Source organism: Bubalus bubalis, chromosome 3 (genome assembly GCF_019923935.1).
Source record: "Bubalus bubalis isolate 160015118507 breed Murrah chromosome 3, NDDB_SH_1, whole genome shotgun sequence".
Classification (NCBI taxonomy): domain Eukaryota; kingdom Metazoa; phylum Chordata; class Mammalia; order Artiodactyla; family Bovidae; genus Bubalus; species Bubalus bubalis.
In genome coordinates, this window is record NC_059159.1 from 12597932 (window position 1) to 12619175 (window position 21244).

The following is a 21244-nucleotide window of genomic DNA, read 5'->3' on the forward strand; positions in this document are numbered from 1 at the left end:
CAGCACAGGGTCTCTCCTTGAAAACCACGTCTAACAAGCACCCTCAGCTGCCTCAGTTTCAGGCACAGGACAGCTTACTGCACCCTAAGGTTAGGCCGGTACCACGGGCTCATCCCCGGGAGGTAAAGCACCAGGAGTCTAGTGGGAGGCTGGCTGGGGCCTCTGCCTACAATGCCTGTCTCAACAGGCAAGGAAGAGGCTAAATGTTGTGTCATGAGAACAAGAGGCAAAGCAACAGAGCTCACAGGGAACACAATCCTTCAACAGGCCCACTTCTGAGAAATAGATATTCTGGAAGGCACTATCCCAGGTGGTTCCCCGGTGTGTCTAATTTCGGAAGTAAGAAATGAACAGAACGAGGATGCGCACACTTCACCCACGAAGCACACCGCCCAGACCCCATGAGATCACACACTGGAGTGTCCAGAGCAAGCGACACACAAAATAGAACCCTGCTGCCTGCAGCGCAGGGACCACTCACCAGTGTGTGAGGTAGGGGTGAGGGGGGTGGGAGGAGCCACCTCCTGTGTCCCCCTCAGCCGGCCCGAGGCCGTGGAAGGGAGGCCGCGGGTGGCTGGATTTCGGGAGTGTCTCAACCGCTCCTCTCGGTCCCGGCGTTCCCGCTCAGCATCGTCAGCTGCCCGGCTGGCTCCCTATGGAGGAAAGAGGGTGACACCAGAACTGAACTGGGTTTGGTAAAAAACCACCTGAGGCCCTTGGCCACCACTCGAAAAAACACGGGGGCATGTGCAACAGTCCCCCTGTAGTCTGCAGCCTCTGACAAGTCAGGCGTTCCTCCCTCCAGGGGCACACTTGACCCGTCCCACGACCGAGGGGGAGCGGAACCGGGCTTGTCTTCTTTCCCAGCAGAGGAAATCTCCACCCAGTCGCCTTCTCACTCCTCAGAACCCAACCATCAACAGCACCTGGCGGCCCTCTTCTCTGCGATTATTCACGTGGGGACGGGAACCAGCCTAGGTCAGAGGCGGCCCAACGTGCCGACAGCCGGGGGAAGGCACCCATGTGACATGCAGATCAGCTGAAGGGTCAACCAGAGCCCAGACGCCTGGCTCGGGCCCATGTCCTGCTGGTGTGCATGAGACGAGGCTGGCAGCCAGGCTCATCCCGGGTGGGGAGGCAGTGGGCACCACCTCAGCTAAACTAGCTGCTCCCAGAACAGCTAGTCGACACTTTCAGTGAGTATCAAACCAGAAGCACAGGGACACTGGATTTTAAGCGGTGATGCCAGGGTACCTGTCCTAGGAAAGGTTATGTCCTAATCACCAGCGCCGTGAGGCAAGAGTCTGCAAACTGCAGCCCATGGGCCAAATGCAGCCACACTCATTCGTGCAAATAGTTTTCTTGGCACAGTCATGCCTGCTCACTGACGCACTGCTTTGGCGGCTCTCCAGTTACACACAACAGAGTCGAGCGGTCACAATGCCATACAGATGGCAGAGAGAAAACCATTTATTGTCTGGCCCTTTATACAAGAGGTTTGCCGAATCCCTGTGAGGGGTGACGATGTAAGAACAAAAAATCTGTTACAGTGGCTCTGACAGGAAGTGCACCCTGATGTGCAGACTCCAAGGAACCTGCAACACCGCCCCCAAAGGTTGTCCTTCGAAGGCCATCCTAATAAAGAGGTCTGGCAGGATGGCACGGGCCAGGTCCAGGGCAGGCAGGCTCTGTGGGCTGGCCCCAGCTTGAGGAGGCTGCAGTTATCTGCCCCGACCTGGTCCGTGTGAGCACCCATGCACCCATGAGGCCATGGGATAAGGGTTCCTGTTTTGCACTCTGAGGAGGAGGTTCTGTTCCTCCATCAGATTTTGTTACCTTAGAAACATGCCAATTTTTGTTTTAAGCTCATAGAACACATTTTTAATGAAAGAGGAAGTGCAAATTAAAACAAAAAACTGGGATTCTGGCTGTAGTGTCAAAGATTAAACAAACTCCTACAACAAACTCAGAGACAGGTGGCCTGTTTTAGAGGAAACAAATTGAAGTCCAAGCTCCCATCCCATCCCACCCCGAGTCCCGACAATGCGCATGCACATAAACACAGGCTCATATTTAATGAACAAACTGGGTGAAAAAGGAAATCAAATGTAAAGTCTAGCTCCTCACAAGGCCAAACGGAGACCTAACACACAGCACCTCCCAGGCCACTCAACCCCTGGGAGGCTGGGCCTCGGCACAGCCAGGTGAGGGGAGGAGGGGAAAGTCTTCACCCCACCTGGTGGGAGTCACATCCCCTTGACAAGGAATTCACAGACCAGCGCAGTCACAGCATCCTGAGGACCGCAGAGTTCAAATGCGAGCCCTGGTCTGGGCAGACCTGCACTGGGGACTCCGTCGTGGCACTGAGGCGCCTCCTTGGCTTGCCCTCTGGCATTTTGCTTCTCAGAACCCCTTGTGCTCCCCATGTGGCAGCCATGCCTCCTGAAGCCCCACCCCGTACAGCTCCCAGAAAGGGATGGCAGCAGCTGGCAGCCTTCTGCTGACAGGCAAGCCCCTTTCAAGCTGAGTGGTCAGTGAGCTGGGGGCACACTTACAAATTTGAGCATGTTCCAGTCGAACACGTAGTCATAGGAGAAACCCTGGCGATGGAACAAGTTCCTGAAGAGCTGTCTCAGGTATGAGTAGTCAGGCTTATCATCAAAACGCAAGGAACGGCAGAAATTTAGGTACGTGGCGAATTCAGCTGTAAACACCAGAAGACTCAGAGGTAACCAGCAGTATTCCTGACTGAGAGCCAGAATGGTGTCTGTCCACAGAACCCTTGACCACCCACAGCCAGAGAGAGAGGCTGTGAAAGCTGGAGCCTGATACATCAGGCATGCTTTGAGGAAAGAGGGTAAGACTGAGCACCACAGAGCATAACAGTTTCACCTGAGACATTTATCCCAGGAAAAGTCTCACAAAAACAAAAGGAAAACTCCCTGAGTTGTGGCTCAGGAAGGCAGAGAAGCACTAGGGACAGAGGCTGTGGCCACTTGAAGGGCAGGTCACCTTAGTTAGTTCAGCTCCCTAACTGTGCAGGACGCTGAGGGGGCTTTGGACAGCCAGCCTCTGGAGGGCTTCCCTGGTCCTTCCAGACCTCACAGGGCCCTGCCCTCCCACAGAACTACAGCTGGCCCGCTGTCTGCCGGACACTCACAAGGGTAGCCTTTGCACAACACCTCGATGGGAGTGGACATCTTCTTCTCACTGATCCTCTCATACTTCTGCCTCTTGGTAGCAGCCTTCAGGCCCTGCCAGGGCAGTGAGCCCAGGTTGAAGTACATGAGCACATAGCCCAGAGACTCCAGGTCATCCCTTCGAGATTGTTCTGGATAGAGAGGAGAGCAGGTCAGGGCAGCATGCCTGAGCATGCACAGAAACACCCCACAGATGCTGCCTGGGGATAAACTCAGAGCCTCAGAGAAGGACACTTGGAGTCTTTGCTTCTGCAGAAGCAACCCTGCTGTGCTGTTAGGAGATGCACTGCCAGCCATTATGAAGCCCCAGCACATGCTGTCCCCCACGCCTCACAAGGTCTGCAGGCCCAGATGCCAGCCTTTGCTATGAAGGTTTGATGCTAGCCTCCATACCCAATGTGCCACAACCAACCCGCAGGGCCCCCAAGAGGCTGCAGGACAGCCAGGGCGGGAGGGCTCACCGATGCCAAGGTGTGTGTTGATGGAGGCATACCGCGCTGTCCCAGTGAGGTTCTTGTTCTCGCGGTAGGGGATGTGCTGGTGGGTGCGGGCATCCCGGTACTTCTTAGCCAGCCCGAAGTCAATGATGTAGACCAGGTTGCCCTTCTTACCCAGCCCCATGAGGAAGTTGTCCGGCTTCACATCTCGGTGGATGAAGTTCTTCGAGTGTATGTATTCAATACGACTAATCTGCAGGTGGAGAAGCAGGGGTAACAGGTTGAACCCAAGGCTGCAGCCTGGCAGAAGGAACCAAGGGAACCCTGGCCCACTTGCAAACACCCCCTTCCCTCCACAGGTCACTATCTCTTGCACAGTTAACAAGCTTCTGTTTTTCCCGTATGCACGCATGGCACAAAAAGGAAGCGAACAACCCTGAAGGCCTCATCAGATTGATGAATCAAACCAAGCCTGTGCTTAGCATGTGGGCTGCCCTTCAGTGGAGAAAAATGAAGTCTTACCATTTGGTCAGCAAGGAGTAGGACGGTTTTGAGACTGAACTTCCTAGAGCAAAAGTTGAAGAGGTCTTCCAGGCTGGGTCCCAACAGTTCCATCACCATGACGTTGTAGTCCCCCTCAGCCCCGCACCACCGGATGGTGGGGATGCCCACTGCAAGAGAGAGTGCGTCAGTCCCCCTCCCGTGCATCTGCACTGAGGATGCCAGTGCCTGGGATGCTGATGGGGGGTGGCTGGTCAGGAGCAGTGAGAAGTGACATGCGGAGAGGCTGGAAGGCCAATTTCACAGTGGGGATGGAGTGAGGGGCTCAGGCGGGAAGAGCCTCGCTGGCTCCCACAACCGGGTCCCAGTCTCCCTAGGACTGACATCCTGCACCAGTGTGGTCAAGGTGTCACAGCTAATGACCCAATGCTGATACACTGTCATTAACTAAAGTGTATACTACTCAGGCTTCCTCAGGTTTAACCTCATGCCCTCTGGCTGCTCCAGGACCTGTCCCAAGATCACATGACGAGTAGTCGTCATGTCTCCTTCAGCTGCTCTTGGCCAGGAGGGTCTCTCAGACTTTCCTGGTCTGAACGACCCCGACGGTTTGGAGGAGGGCTGGGCAGTGATGCAGACTGTCCCCTCTGCTGGCCTGTCTGATGTTTTTCTCGTTATTAGTCTGGGCTTGTGGGTTTGGAGAGGAAGACCACAGAGGGGAAGTGCCCTTCTCATCACGTCCCGCCAGGGCTGTGCTGTCAACATGACTCCTCACCATGGCTGTACCCTTGGTCCCCTGGCTGAGGTGTATCTGTCATGTGTCTCCACTGGGGAGTTTCTCTTTCTTCCCCTACCCATGCCGTTCTCCCTGTGGAGATGTCACCACACGTGGCCCACACTTAAGAGGGGTTTTGGGCCCCATTCCCAGAGGACAGAGCATTCACATATATGACTTGGAATGCTTCCACACAGATGTGTGTCTTCTCCCTTATTCGCTACTTTTCCCATCAGTATGAGCCCACGTGTGTCTGTGTCACATTTTGGTCTGTACTCCAGCACTCTATCACTTATTCTGTTGCTCCAAGCATCCTGGCCTTGCATGCTTCTCAGCGAGCAGCTTCTGGGGCCCTCTGACACCCCATCCCTGCAGGCTGTTTGAGTACTACATTCCTTTCTGGCACTATAAGATGCTAAATACTTTTGATTTTGATATCAACAGGGCAACTTTTCATTTTTAAAATTAAATATTTAAAAAATACATTTTACACGTGACATGAGAACAAACTTAACAAAGTCCATAGGTTATAAGGCATAATGTGACAACAGCTTGTGGCCTACCATGAACACAGAAGCTCAATAGGCCCCAAGCACAAGAACCATAAAGAACACAACACTGACATACGTGACAGTCCGATTGCTCACTAGTGATAAACAGAACACCTTGAACGCAGCCAGAGGAAAAAGCAGAGTGGAGGAACATCTTCCAAGAACTGAGACAAGAACTGACAATCTGCCGAAAAAACCTCAGCAGAGACAAAATGAAGATATTTTCAGATATAAAAGGGTGATGAATCAATCACCAGCACTGTGACACGTTACAGGATGTCCTTCAGGCAGGAGGCAAGCGATGCCACATGAAGTGTGGGGCTACAGAGGAATGAAAAGCACTGGAAACAACAACAAAAGTACATAAAAATTATTTAAATTTAAAAAGTATGACTGTTTATGGGACTTCCTTGGTAGCACAGTGGTTAAGAATCTGCCTGCCAATGCAGGGGACACAGGTTCTATCCCTGCTCCAGGAAGGTTCCACCTGCCATGCAGCAACTAAGCCCGCATGCCACGACCATTGAGCCCATGCTCCAGGGTCCAGAGTCGCAACTCCTGAGCCTGTATGCCACAACTCCTGAAGCTCAAGTGCCCTGGAACCCTGCGCCGTAACTACTGAGCCCAGAATTCTGTAACCGCTACTGACGCCTATATGCTTAGAGCCTGTGCTCCACGACAAGAGAAGCACCACAATGAGAAGCCCACGCAAGGCAATGAAGAGTAGCTCCCGCTCACCTCGACTAGAGAAAGCCCACGCAAAGCAACAGACCCAGAGCAGCAGAAAATAAAAAATTAAGACATGACTGCTTAAACAAAAATAACAATGCACTGCAGCGTTTACAACATGCAAATAAAACACACGACACTATCACACAGGCAGGCAGGCAGCAGTCCACGAGGTCAGTTTCTCTGCATCCTGCTAGAGGTGACAGACCCTAACTGAACCACCAGAGTGACACCACAAAGATAGTGAAAAAATTCAACAGAGGAGGCCATCACAAGAAAAATAATTTAGAAATGTTAAAAAAAAAAAAAACCCACAAAAAATTTAATTCAAAATAAGGTTAAAAAGGAAGGAAACTGAAGCAAAGACCAGATGACACAAAAATAACAGCAAAGCCAATCCTGTCATTAATCACACTGAATGTAAACACCACAGGGAAGGCACACTTTCTCAGATTAGATGGAAAAGAAAGGATCCACACCAAACACTCTTCAGGTATAACTAGGTCACAAGGAGGACTGTGCACCACACCAACATCAGAGGAGAAGGGCTGTGTCAGCATCAGACATGGTAGACTTGTGCAGAAGAGTGTTTCCAGGGATATTATCAGTCATCTCACAGTGATAAAGGCATCAACTGATCAAGAAAACATATATTCTAAGTGTTCACACAGCTAACAACAGAGCTTCCAAAATACATGAAGCAATACTACAAGGAAAGAGACAAATCCACAACCTGACTAGAGATGTCAATCACCCCTCACAGCAGCAGAACAAGCTTTTTTCCCCCCAGGTATCACAGGTATCAAGACACATCACATTCTTGTCAGAAAACAAGCTTCAATAAAGTTACAAGGATTCAAGTTATACAACATATTTTCTCAGAAAACAGTGGAATTCATTTAGAAATAAATAACATGGAGAAGGCAATGGCACCCCACTCCAGTACTCTTGCCTGGAAAATCCCATGGATGGAGGAGCCTGGTAGGCTGCAGTCCGTGGGGTCACTAAGAGTCAGACACAAATGAGCGACTTCACTTTCACTTTTCACTTTCACGCATTGGAGAAGGAAATGGCAACCCACTCCAGTGTTCTTGCCTGGAGAATCCCAGGGACGGGGGAGCCTGATGGGCTGCCATCTATGGGGTCGCATAGTCGGACATGACTGAAGCGACTTAGCAGCAGGAGCAGCAGGTAGAGTGAAAATTGTCTATATATCCCAATAATTCACATTATTACTTCATGAATGTGCATTAGGAAAATCATTGTCAAATAAACTCTTACAGCATATCAATTCAAAAGACAAATAGCCCTTGTTGTTTAATCCATACTTATCTCTCTCTCCTCATCTATATAAGAAAAATTCATTGAGTGGAAAATCGATCCAGTTCTCTGCACATTTATTAAAAGAGAAAGTGTATTGAAATTACAACTTAGTGGGCATAACACTGTTAGATTGTATGAAACACTATAATATTTGAATATAAAAGATTATTCCGATGTTAAAAGTATGCTGTTAACAGGACAAGTCTCATTTAATGAACCAGAGTATGCATATCTTTTTTTTTCCTTGTGCTATACTGTTATGGTTCCATTTATTTCTATCTTCTGGGCACTAAAAATTTATTAAATGAAGGTTTTTCATGTAGAGATATTGGTAAGGAATAAATTTGGTTTGTAACTACTAATAAAAAGTTGATGCCAAAAAAAAAAAAAAAAAAAGAATTAACAGTTCTATGGAAAAAAATCCTCAAATATCTGGAAGCTAAATAATACAGTTCAAAATAATTTATGGATCAAGAAAGAAATCAAAAGGGGAATTAGCATTTTGAACTACAGGAAAAAGAAAACTCATCAGGATTTGAAATGTTGCTATGGTAGGCGAAAACTTTATAGCCACTAAATGCCTATACTATAGAAAACACATCAATGATCTCAGCTTCCACCTTAAGAAAACAAGTTAAACCCTAAGCAATCAGAAGTGAAATAAAAGATCACAGCAGAAACTAATGAAACAGAAAACTGAGAAACAAGAGAAAATGACTGAGACCAAAGCTGGTCCTTTGAGCAGACTGTTGATAAATCTCTAATGAGACTGATCAGGGAAAAACCAGAGAAGACACCAATTACCAACAGCAACAACGAGGGACTTCCCTGGAGGTTCACTGGTTAGCACTCTGTGCTTTCACTGTTGAGGGGCCAGGTTCTATTCCTGGTCCGGGACCTAAGATCTCACAAGCTGCATGGCACAACCAAAAACAAAACAAAATGAAAAACAAACACAACAAAACACGCAGGAATGAGAGACAACATCACTAGATTCAGGCTTCCCAGGCAGCTCAATGGTAAAGATTCCACCTGCAATGCAGGAGACACAGGAGACGTGGGTTCAATCCTTGGGTTGGGGAGATCTCCTGGAGGAGGAAATGACAACCCACTCTAGTATTCTTGCCAGGGTTTTGAAAACCCCATGGACAGAGGAGCCTGGGGGGGCTACAGTCCGTGGGGTCACAAAGAGTCAGAAATGACTGAGCAATTGAGCACGCACAAACATGGGGCAATATAAACAGCTTTATGCCAATACATTCAGTAACTTAGGTGAAACAAACAAGTTATTTGAAAGATACGAACCAACAAAGCCCTTGTATGCTGCTGGTGGGAACATAAGTACAAGCGGTCTGGCAGTTTCTTCAAGGAGAAAAAACATTCACTACTTTTGGTTCAGCCATTTCATTCCTAGTCACTTACCCAGGGTAAAAGGATAAGAATGTCCATATCTACACGAAAGTTCACAGCAGCTTTGTTTGGAGTGCCTGACACCTGGAACAAATCCAAGTGCCCATGAACAGGTGCAGGGATAAAGAAACTAGGCATCCAAGGGAATAATTCTCAGCAATAAAAAGGAGTAACCATGACATACACACACATTCTCAAAACAAAGTACACACAGTACTACTCCTTGCACAGGAAGCTCTAGAAAATGCAAACCAGCCCATAGCGACAGAAGCAGATGACAAAAGGCAGGGGAAGAGGAAGCACAAAGGGACCCAACAAACTCTGAAGAGCAACGGATATGTTTGTCACCTTGATTATGGCAATGTTTTCTTGAGAGGACACGCGTGGTAAAATTCTCAAATCACCACACTCAAAACACATGCAGTTTGATTCCTCTCAATAACGCTGATTAAAAAAAAAACAAACCAGAATGTTTTAGTTTTCTCTTCACGCTAAAGTCACCTGAGCCATCTGAAGTGGATTTTGGGGTGAGGGGAGGCAGGACTTTCAGCAACCTTGGCCACGTGTGTTCACAAGGCCTCGCTCACTGACCATCACACCTCCTCCACTGACGTCAGAATCCGGTGCCCGAGGGCCTTTCTGCAGCTGCAGTGTGGGTGGCATAGCACTGCAGGTCACACACGTGACGCAGGGCAGACACAGCCCACATTCACACTGGCCCAACCGCCTGCCCCAGTAATGTCCTTCACAGAAGTCCCCCGCCTAGGGTACAACCTAGGACCATGCACTGCCATGTAGTCACCATGGCTAAGTCTAGAACAGTTTTTTAATCTTCCATCAAAGAGAAATTTTTGAAGAGTTCAGGTCAATATTGAATGGTCCTCAATTTTGGATTTGCCTGATTGCTGGTTCTGATCACCTGACAGATGGAAATCTGCCAGATTTCTCCAACAAAAATTAGTTTTTCTTTGTTATTATAAGTTATTTTGGCTGTGCTGCAGGGCATGTGGGATCTTAGTTCCCTCACCAGGTTCTGGACCTGGGTCCTAGGCAGTGAAAGTGCAGAGTCTTAACCAGTGGACCACCAGGGAATTCTCCTCTTTACTATTAATACATAATCTGCAACTGATGCTGAAGCTGAAACTCCAATACTTTGGCCACCTCATGAGAAGAGCTGACTTATTGGAAAAGACCCTGATGCTGGGAGGGATTGAGGGGCAGGAGGAGAAGGGGACGACAGAGGATGAGATGGCTGGATGGCATTACCGACTCAATGGACATGAGTTTGAGTGAACTCCGGGAGTTGGTGATGGACAGCGAGGCCTGGCGTGCTGTGATTCATGGGGTCGCAAAGAGTCGGACATGACTGAGTGACTGAACTGAACTGAATCTGTGAGGGGAAAAAAAAGTAATCTGTGGATGAAGCTTTGAGGGCAGTGTCAATACTTGAACTTGTATCAGGTTGGTGTAAAAGTAACTGTGGTTTTGCATTGTTGAACTTTGCTGTTTAATATTGGAATACATTCTTCAATGTGGTCATGCTACACATCATTTTAATGTGCATTTCTCACTTTATGTTTTTTTGCTAATGTATTACTTGCTGTTTATTTTACATTTGTTTTAGACCATGGAAATGATGCTAGACAAAAAGCAAATTCAAGCAATCTTATTTGAGTTCAAAATAGGTCGGAAAGCAGCAGAGACAACTTGCAACATCATCACATTTGACCCAGGAACTGCTAATGAATGTATGCGAAGTTTTGCAAAGGAGACGAGAGCCTTGAAGATAAGCGTAGTGGCTGGCCATCAGAAGTTGACAACAACAAACTCAGAACATCATCGAAGCTGATCCTTTTAAAAGTACACGAGAAACTGCCAAAGAACTCAATGTCAACCATTCTATGTTTGTTTGGCATTTGAAGCAAATAGGAAAGGTGAAAAGGCTTGCTAAGTAGGTGCCTCAAGAGCTGACAGAAAATTTAAAAAAATTGTCGTTCTGAAGTGTCATCTTCTCTTACTCTACATAACAATGAACCATTCTCAATCAGATTATGACGTGCAATGCAAAGTGGATTTTATACCACAACTAGCGACAACTAGCCCAGTGGTTGGACTGAGAAGAAATGAAGTTCCAGAGCACTTCCCAAAGCCAAAATTGCACCAAAAAAAAAAAGTCATGGTCACTATTTGGTGGTCTGCTGCCCATCTAATCCACTACAACTTTCTGAATCCCAGTGAAACCATTACATCTGAGAAGTAAGCTCAGCAAATCGATGAGATGCACTGAAAATTGCAATGGCTGTGTTGGTCAACAGAATGGGTGCAATTCTCCAAAAGTTGAACAAATTGGTCTGCAAAGTTTTGCCTCACCCACCATATTCACCTGATCTCTGGTCAACCAACTACCACTTCTTCAAGCATCTCAACAACCTTCTTTTGCAAGCAAAATGCTTCCACAACTAGCAAGAGACAGAAAATGCTTTCTAAAAGTTGGTCCAATGCTGAAGCACAGATTTTTATGCTACAGATTTGAATAAACAAACTTATTTCTTGTTTGCAACGTGTTCATTGTAATGGTTCCTGTTTTGATCAATAAAGATGTCTTTGAGACTAGTTAAAATGATTTAAAATTCACAGATGGCAGTAATTTACTTTTGTACCAACCTGATATGTTTGTATCCATCCAGTTACCCTTTAAACCAATCAAGTAACAAAACAGTGTCCACAAAGTGGCGAGTTTCCACTTGATTGTTCCTTCTGCCCCTCTGTAGAGCTTAACTTCACACCTGCGTCTGTGTATAGAGCACTATAGACTCATGAATTCTCTGTGTGTAGAGCATTGTGGACTCATGAACTCGCCCCTCTTCCATGCGTCATATAAATTTTAGGACTGTGTGTGTATGTGTAGAGAATTCTGGACTCATGAATTCTCCCCCTTCCATGTGTCATATAAATCTTAGGATTGTGTGTGTGGGTATGCAGAACATTGTGGATGCATGAATTCTCCCCTCTTCCATGTGTCACATAAATTTTAGCACTATTTGTTCTGGTTCTGTGAAGCATGTCATGGGTAATTTGATAGGGGTCACATCCACTCTGTAGATTGCTTTAAGTAGTATGGCCATTTAAACACTATTCATTCTTCCAATCCAAAAGCACGGTGTATCTTTCCATTTCTTTAACTCATCTTCAATTTTCTTTATCAGCGTTCTATCGTTCTCAGCATATGTCTTTCACCCTCCTCGCTTAGGTTTTTCCTAAGTATTTTATACTACTTGATAGAATTTTTAAAAGGACTGTCTTTTTACCTTCCCTTTGTGTTATTTCATTGTTAGTGTAAAGAAATGACATAGATTCCTGTATGTTACACTTGTATCCTGCTACCTTGATGAATTCATTATCAGTTCTGGTCGTTTGTGTGTGGAGTCGGTACATAGGGTTTTCTATACACCTATCTGCACATAAAGACAATTTTACCTCTTCCTTACCAACTTGGATACCTTTTCTTTTTTTTGTCCAAAAGAACTATGTTGAATAGAAGTGTTGAGAATCTCTTTCAGATATTATAATCCGTTATTCATGATGAGGCTTTAATTGAAGCCACTTCAAGCTCGTTCCTGTGTCCTCGGGACTCCTGCCAGAGTACCTGTTTCCTTTCAGCCACATGCTTCAGACTCACCTTCCCTCTTCCCGGCTCACCCTGGAATCTGGGCTCCTCTTGGTGTGGAGTGATACTAGAAGCTGCCACCTGGGTGCCAGCGGAGTGTGTGGCATTTACGTCTCGGTCAACCTGGCCCTTCACCGCTCTTCAAATCTGTCAGCCTGTCCTGTGGGAGGAGGGCCCTGCTGGACTGTGAGCAGATTCCCCTGAGCCCTCTCTCTGAGCAGCTCTGGGACACAACATCTTGCCGAGTCGTCCTCTCCATGAACAGAACGTCTCCGTTTGCTTGAGACGTTCATCAGCATCCTCCGATGCGTTTTCCACATACGGGTCACACCTGGCTTAGGGTTTATTCCTCTGTACTTACGGTTCGTCTTTCACTACTGTAAGCAGTATTATAAGAACACCACTTTGGCCTCTGGACTTCTCTGGGGCCAACAGCCACCTGACCAGGGATCTTGGTTCTCTGTCCGACAAGATGTTTGCAGGTGGCTGTGCCAAGGTGCCAGTGGAGCTGCTGTGCAGTACTGGCAGCTGAAAGTGGGTCGCTATGCGCTAGGTTCAGCTTCCCACCCATGACCCCTGGGGTCATACCTGACCTCCAAGTGGATGTCTCTAAGCCCTAGAGTGAGCCATACACAGAGGGCTTACGGAACTTAAAGGAGGGCAAAGCAGTGGAGCTGACCTTTGAGAAGTCCCCCAAGGGCATGGAGTCTCTCCAGTCACCAGGGGGCTGAAAGCAGCCACGGGAGGGGCTATCTTTTCACAATCCAAGGTTTGAGGAGCAAAGCGGCAAAAGCAGGGAAAGGGTGGGTAGGGGCACTGCCATGGACCTCAGGCAGGGTAAATGGCATCCCCCCACTTCCTTCTTGGCAAGGGGAGGGGTGAGATAGAAGGCAGCGGCTCTGGGCAAGTGCTTGCGGGCGGGGAGGAAATACCTCCAGAACCTGCATACCTCTTGGTCTCTACTCCCAAATTTCCAGCTTTTGCAAGTGGCCAGGACATGGAAGTGTTTTCCTGTGGAAGGCTATGTAGTAATAACACTTCCTGTGTCGGAGAAGGCGGAGCAAAAGACCATAGGACACGCCACTGCTCTCTGGGACCCCCTCTCTCTCAGGGCTGAGGCAGGGCTTCCCCTGCTGGCCTCCTCCTGACCTGTTCTTGGGATAGGACATGGGACTGAGGACAGGCAAAGAGACGGCTGGCAATAGCTGCAGACCTGCTAGCCCTCTCCCTCCACCGAAGCCAGCACCACTTGTTCACTGCTTCCTGGGGGCCCACTTTCTTAGGATGCCAAGCTGCACTAGCTGTGTGCAAATGAACCATCTGTATTTTAACTTTTTCCTTCATAGAAATGCTCCACTGTGTATTTCAGTGTCGAGCAGTGCATTCTCTACCATCAATGCGCCACAGGAGACAAGGTTTTAACTGTTGCCCCATGACTTGATCTCCTACTGGAAGGATGGAAATCAGTTTGAGCAGGAAATGTGGTGTAGACAGGTCAGGAGAGGCAGGACCAGGTGACAGCACCAAGAGGAAGTGTGGTTGGGTAAGGGCTGTCTCTACGTATGATGAGGGATTCCCGTTTCAGACGTGCGATCCCAGGCACAGACTTGCTTCACCTCCCTGAGCCTTCACCAGGGTTCCTGTGTGTCTGTAAAAAATGGGTTCAAAGGGTACCAGCTCGAGCCTCCAGGTGAAGATGAAGCAAAATCCTTACGCTTTAATAATGCTGAGCTTTCTCGCCCTGGCTTCTCACGACCACAGGCAAGGGCTTCTTCCTAGCATCTGGCGTCAGCAAACTGCCCCCAGCAGCAGTGGTCAGTGTTGTGGTAGCTGAAGGACAAGGGGCTCAGTTCACAAGCTGGGACTCTCAGTGCTGGAATGGGGTAGATACACTGGAGCACATGGAGGGACGTATGTCTGATGCTGGGTTCTGTCACCCCAGTGTCTGCCCATCTACTTACTATTTGTGGGGGCTTCATAGGACTTCATGAGTCACTGATCTGGAAATAACACGAGGTAGCCTAGGTGGTGTAAATATAAGGCAGTGGCCTTTTCCCATGTTCTTCTGGGGTTTTGTTGTTTACAAGCTTCCTACTGTATTCAAAGAAGAGACAGATAAAAGGTTGTGCACCAGGCAAAGGATCTGAGACACAAATTCGGGGGTGCCCCACCCCCCATCTCAAAACAGGGGTCTTAAGACCTTCTTTCTTTTGTGTTCCCTTCCCCCATTTCAGACCAAATCTTCTGTACTAAAAACTTGACTCCTATTCTACTCCCTTCTCCATCCTCACCAACACACCTGTACCTTTAGTCTGTGCGGGTATCTCCACAACTCAAAACGTTTGTCCAGAAGTACTGAAGCAGCTAGAAACATTCCATCCTTTGTTCCCAACTCCAAGTCAAGGCTGTTACTTGACATGATTCGTAACACACTGCTGCATTTGCATGGATCAAACCTACTTTAATCTCAAATCCTAGGGAAGAGAGAAGCAAGGTGGGTGGGGGTGCTTCTTTGTAGAAAGTGAGGTTGGGAGACCACTCAGGGGAAGATGTATGTATCTCCAGGTCACTCAAGAGCTTTTGTACAAGTGTAAGAAACATCTATCCAAGTGGCCACACGACTGTTTAACAGGAAACAAATATAACTCCATGTTCTCTGTTAGACACCAAAGCTTTGTTTGAAATCTTGAATTTATGAGGAAGGAGTAGTTTGTCCTCTCCTGGTTCCCCTTCCCCTTGCTCTCCAACTACAGGAGACTTCAGCCCTGAGGCTGCAGGGACTTCACCCCCGGAAAGCAAAGACTCAGTGGCTGACTCTGCTGTGCCCCCACTTCCTTTCTCACTCGCCATGTCCTGTCACATGGGCTGGCTCTTTTCCTCTTTTCCCTGTCAAATGTAAAGAATAAAGACTCGCTTGCACTGACGGGAAAAAGAACTCTATTTCCTAACGAACTGTTGTTGGTGTAATAAGAGAACTAATTTTATACTTTGATCTGAAGTATCTGGCTCACCGCTCTAACTTGTCTTGTTGGTTTCCTATGTAGGAAGTCAGATCATGCACAAGTAAATTTTCTTTCTTTCTTCTCCATCCTTATTCTTTGAAACTTCCCCCTTCTCTGCTAGCTGAGACATGCCAAGTCACACTGGAGAAGAATGATTAATGGCAAGGTTGAAGATGATGTGGATCTAACAGGAGCCCCCGAGACTTTCCAGGTGAAGGCAAATGTGGGTAAACACCTGGGAACACATCCCTGTGGCTGGGGTGCCACCCTACAGGGCGAGCACCTGCCTGCTTCACAGAATGCCTTTCCACCAATAGGCTCTGCACCAGCCTGCACCGGGTATGGGCGAGGGAGTCACTGTGGCACCATGCTTAAGAGCAAAACCCTAGAAGCCAGCCAGGGCTCCTCCTCAACACAGGGAGGTCTGTTTATGGAGACACAAGAGCCTATAAACTGCAATGAAATCCATCGAACCACAACTGTGTCAACATTGAAGAACCTCAGGAACACAGCAGGTCAAAGAGGAAAATTGTAGAATACACACAGTGTGACTGTATTACTCATGTCCAGAAGCATGTGAACTAGGAGATGTGGGGCATGGACCTGCCACTCGTCTGCTCTGACGGTCCACTTCACTGGCAGCACCCTCTCTTACTGACCCCAACATACCTTATCACCCCAAGATAAGATGCAGTAGAAGCAGGGTGCTCCTCTTCTCGGTTCCCTGGCCAGAAGAGGAAGATGCTATGTAGCCTGCTTCATCCTTAGCAGACTGTCTTGCAAACTAAATGCTGAGGTCCAGGCAGCAATCAACTCTAAAGCCACTCACAAGAATAACCCCGCTCCCTGTGCACAGACAGCTGCTCCATGACCTCAGAGGTGTGATGCAGCGAGACCAGAAAGCTGAAACGCACCTGGGATGCCAGACTGCCGCTCCCGGGGCTGGGGCAGGACATGTGAGGCCGCACGTGAGAGACACAGCCACCAGAGTGCTACCCGGTGACCAGCCATGCCAGGGACACTCAGCTGCCCCTGCCCACTCGCCCTTAACATTCGAAATGGGTCACTTGGACTGTTATGTGCAGCTCTGGACACTTGATACTTTTTCCCTCATTCAGTCCAAAGATAACCAAAGCATATGCCTGGGGGTGAAAAAGGAGGGATACCACCAGGTAAATGCTTTCCATTGGATTTGTGGAAAGTTTCAATGTAAAGATAGGGACTCAGTATTAATGCAAATACAATAGTTCATGAAGTGTTTGGCAATTCAACCTTAAAACAACTGTAAATACAGTGGCCAAATGTTTCTGGGCGATGTCATTAGATTTTAAAAAACTAACTTCTTGCAGGATAATGGAGAAAAAAAAATTAGAAACAAACTAAGCAAGGGCACGGGGAGCCAGGCTTTGGGCAGCTGCAGAGAAGTCCTGGGTGGGCACACAGGTGCAGAAGGCCTTCCTGCTCGCTCTCTCAAGCACATGGCTCTGGGAGTTCATTTTAGTATTCCAAGAGCCACGAGCTCTACACGTTCTTAGGTGCTGTGAAACCTTTCCTAATAAAAAAGATCATAACTGTCTTAAATATACTGTGGGAACTGACCAGGCATGCAAAATGAGAGTGAACTTGGGTGAGAGGCCACCTGTTTCTACCGCCACATCACTGGTGGCATTCACCCACCATCAGCGCAGAGCTCCCACCCCTCACCCCTGGCCTGAATTCTCATACAAAGGGTCCACCCTCTCCTCCCACACCCGCCACAAGCCTCGACCAGAAGTAGCTGTGAACTAAACAAAAGATCTCCACTTGAAGGTTTCCCAAGGAGAATGTGGTCTAAAGATACTTGGTGGGGTTATAAGGTCAGCCTCTAGGTTCTGCCCGGCAGTCCACTTTGTTTTGATAAAAACTGGGTGTCCACCCAAGTCCTTCACCAACATAATTAACTTAAAATTATTTCTGCTATTTCAAGTTTTTTAATCTATTGCACCAACTAGATCTGGGGCTCGTTCCTGATTGCTGACCCTCATGGAGGGCTGCTCTGCAGGAGTGGTCTGGGAGCTACAGTGTTCATGTTCAAACCTGTGTTCTTTAGAAACAGCCTCAGTTTCTTCATTCGTTATATGAGGGCGATGACACCTACCGCACACGACTGTGGTGGAGAACGTGTCGGCACATGTAAAAACACTTTTAACAATACCTGACACTAGTGTCTTTTTTTTTTGCTTTTGCCTTTATTGAAGTAAAATTGGTATAAAACATATTAGTTTCATGTGTACAATTTCATCTTTGTATACACTAATAAAAGGTAATCACCACTGTAAGTCTGGTTGCCAAATGCTACCATACAACTGAAACTTTTCACCCATCTCATCCACACCCCAAAACATGTTGCTGTTGTTTTTTTTAAATGCCAACCCCTCCCTTAGGTGGCCTGAGTGAGCCAGCGCAGCAGCTCTCTCTAGTGGAGTACTGTAAGGCCACCATTACCAGGCAGCAGCCCAGGCAACACTGTACTACGAGCTAGAGAGGGCAAAGCAAGCCCTAGGCTACAAGCTTTCTCCTATGATGATGTCAATTTATCAACTGTCTGCAAAGAAGCCAGAGCTCAGTATAAAAAGAAAAAAAACCATGATCAGAGATGTACCACTTAAGATGGATACAGCAGGGTGGCCAACAGCAGAGCTATGAGGTTTCCAGGCGGAGGCCTGTATCTCCTCTGCCATCCCAGCTTCGACAAGCTCACAAAATAGTACCAGCATGGAGCTCGCTGCTCCCGGACAGAATCAGTTTTCTAAAACAAACATTTACATCTTGATAGAATTCACCAAGTGTATATCTGAAGCAAGAGTAAAACCCGATCTACGTGTGGGTAGGGTCAGACAGGAGAACATCTTTTCTAGAATTCTGGTGGGTTTCCATGATCCTAGGGAAGGGCATGGGAAGACTAAAGTAAGTGATCTTTTGCATTCTAAAATAGGGGGTCTAAGCAGAAAGTACATGCAGGGGCATTTAGCAGCATCTGCAGACATTTCTGATCACCCCAACTTGGGGGAGGGGGTGAGGGCCTACTGCCACCTAGGATGCTGCTCTCTGTCCTCCATGCAGGAGACAGCTTCCACAATAAACAGTAACGCTTTGGAGGAGAGACCCTGTCTAACCCAAATAAACTCTTTTCTGTTGAGGCAGGATCTTAGTTCTCTGACCAGGGACTGAACCTGTGCCCTTAGTGGAGAAAGCAGAGTCCTAATCACTGGACCGCCAGGGAATTCCCTTTGTTGAGTCTTAATCTACTCCATATTAGTTCCTCCCTGGCATCACTTCTTCTCCTTCCCTCTGTCCCTGGGCGCCCAGCTGCTGAGTTCCCAGAGATGCTGCTCCTCAAATGCACAGGCTTTTCAGTCAGAAGGTTTCATCCAATCCCCATCACCAAGCTCCTCCCACCATGAAGGCCACATTCCAAGTCACCTGTTCCTATTCAGCACCACCTTAAAAGCTGTGGAGACTACACCTGGTGCCTGAGAAGCTCACTGGGGGCCTCCAGAGGGCAGACACACTGGCAGGGTCCTCTGTCAACCTCTTCTGGGCACTGGAGGGGCCAGGAAGTCTCCTCTCTATGTGCCATCCGAGAACCTACAGCTTTTTCTGGTCTCATAATACTAGGGACGAGAGGCACTGGACACCCCCTCTGCAATCATCTCACAGGACTCTGAATGTTGCTTTAAGATGTACCTGCTGCTAAAGAGACAACTTGTGCTATGTCAACAGAGCTATGGTGGTTTCTGGAAGTAGCAGCACTGATCTGGTTTCTGGTAGCAGCAGCACAAATTAAGCTGCTTTGTGAAGCAAAGATGCCAAGAAGTCACCTCACCAGTCCTCCCTTTCCACCTGACAAAGGTGCCAACACAGACTCTGAAGACAAGCTTTCCTTTGGCAAAGTGCCAGGAGCCCACCCCCCATCCCCAACTCTCAAAGTATCATGCGGGCTTCTGCCTTGAAGGGTTTCCAAGAGGGAATAACACAGCTATTCTTCACACACAAAGCCCTGTCCCCAGAGAAATTCAAGACATTCAGGGTTGTGCCTAGGCTTTCCAAGCTCCTTGGGGAGCAGCACAGGCACATCCTTCAAAATGCTGCAGTGTCTTCAGGACTGAGACCCCCCCCAATAAGACCCCTTCCTGCTCTATTACCCAAACAATCTCAGAGTCTAGAGAATTCTACAAGGGAGATTCTGAAATCAGGACGGGTGCTCTCTGACATCCGGTACCCTCAGGCCCAAGGGGCGGTTTCACAGAAGCGGGACAGTAACTGAGCTGGAAGGGGTCTCACTCAGGAGGAAGAGTCCGCGGACTGTCCCAAAGCTGCAGGCATGACTGAGACAGCACAGGAGGATCAGCAGGAAGCTTCATGTCAGTGCTGACATAAGTTCGTGTTCAAAGACACCAGTACATAACATTCCCTAAGGAAGGGAATATTCATGCAAAGAGCATAAAATGATGTTTGTCGAGTAAGGCCCTTTGCAGGCTTCTCAGATAGTATCTGAAGGAAGCCACAGGATGGGGTAAAGGGTATGAACGTTCCTGCCCCCTTTCCAAATCAACCAGACTGTGATTCATGACATCTGCCATCTCCCTTATCAAACACCACCTTGGTTTTCTTAATAGGTAAAAATCATACCTCCTCCCTGCATCATTTTGTAGATTTTGCTCTCAATGTGGAGCTGAGGGTGTTTGGTTTTGACACATTCAAGCTTGATGGCAACTTCTTCTCCTGCAGCAATGTCCGTACCTTGGCAAAGAAAGAAAAACCACAAATGTCAATCATCTGGTATCTCCCACCTAACCCGACGTTACAACACACTGGAGAGACAACGAGTGCTCTCAGAATCTTCTGAGAACGACCAGCTGATGGATGTACTCCACTTTCTACTACAAAATGGTGTCAGTGGTCAATAAACCCTTGTGGGAAAATAACCTTATTTTCACTTTTTAAAATAGGAGTATGTAATACGTATAGAAAAATCTTACACGGCATTGTATCACCCACTTCCATATGGCCCTCCTCTGATCACCAGGAGACCCGGAGACAGGCTGTACAGTTCTCTCCACAGGATCCCTACTTGGTCTGAACCTTCTCATCCAGCCTGCTGGTCAGCTCTGCATTCACCCACCCTAGGCTAGACCATGGGGAGTCCCAGGGCAACACATTCTATGTTGACCCCATTTCTCCATGCTTCCTTGATGGGCCTCAAGGGTGTACAATCCTCTCTCCAGAGGGAAAGCTGGGTTTCCACTGAGCAACCACATGGCCTAAGCCCATCTCAGTCCATGCGGCCCAAGTACCAAGCCACAAACAGCAGGGTGATTCTCAAGGGGGCTTGGTTCCCACGACACGGCAGGAGCCATCATTCGCCCAACACAGGTCAGGCCCAGGGAGACTCAGCACGTCCCTTCCCTCCCAGGGACCAGGACATTGCTCTGTCTCCTACGGACACTGGATCAGGACTGGGTTCTGTCCGCAAAGCCCTAATCACACCTACGCAACACGGACTTGTCACTCATCTTTTGCCAATTTTGGGCTAAAACTAGCAACATATCTGCTCACATCTCCTGATCACCAGCCTATGACTGAAGATCAGAGGTTTAACCTCATGAT

The 21244-nt window shown here is 47.9% G+C and overlaps 1 protein-coding gene across 3 annotated transcripts in view; it reads right to left on the minus strand.

The window, feature by feature from the left end:
• The window catches only part of CSNK1D (casein kinase 1 delta), a 37485-nt gene that overhangs the window by 10146 nt on the left and 6095 nt on the right, over nt 1-21244 (minus strand). For all 3 annotated transcript variants that reach the window (XM_044938715.2, XM_025279758.3, XM_025279759.3), the window contains exons 2-7: nt 20267-20377; nt 4160-4308; nt 3662-3890; nt 3161-3331; nt 2556-2704; nt 482-653 (exon numbers count right to left, since the gene is read on the minus strand). In XM_044938715.2, coding sequence (XP_044794650.1) covers nt 482-653; nt 2556-2704; nt 3161-3331; nt 3662-3890; nt 4160-4308; nt 20267-20377 — 981 coding nt within the window. The remainder of the gene's footprint in view (nt 1-481; nt 654-2555; nt 2705-3160; nt 3332-3661; nt 3891-4159; nt 4309-20266; nt 20378-21244) is intronic.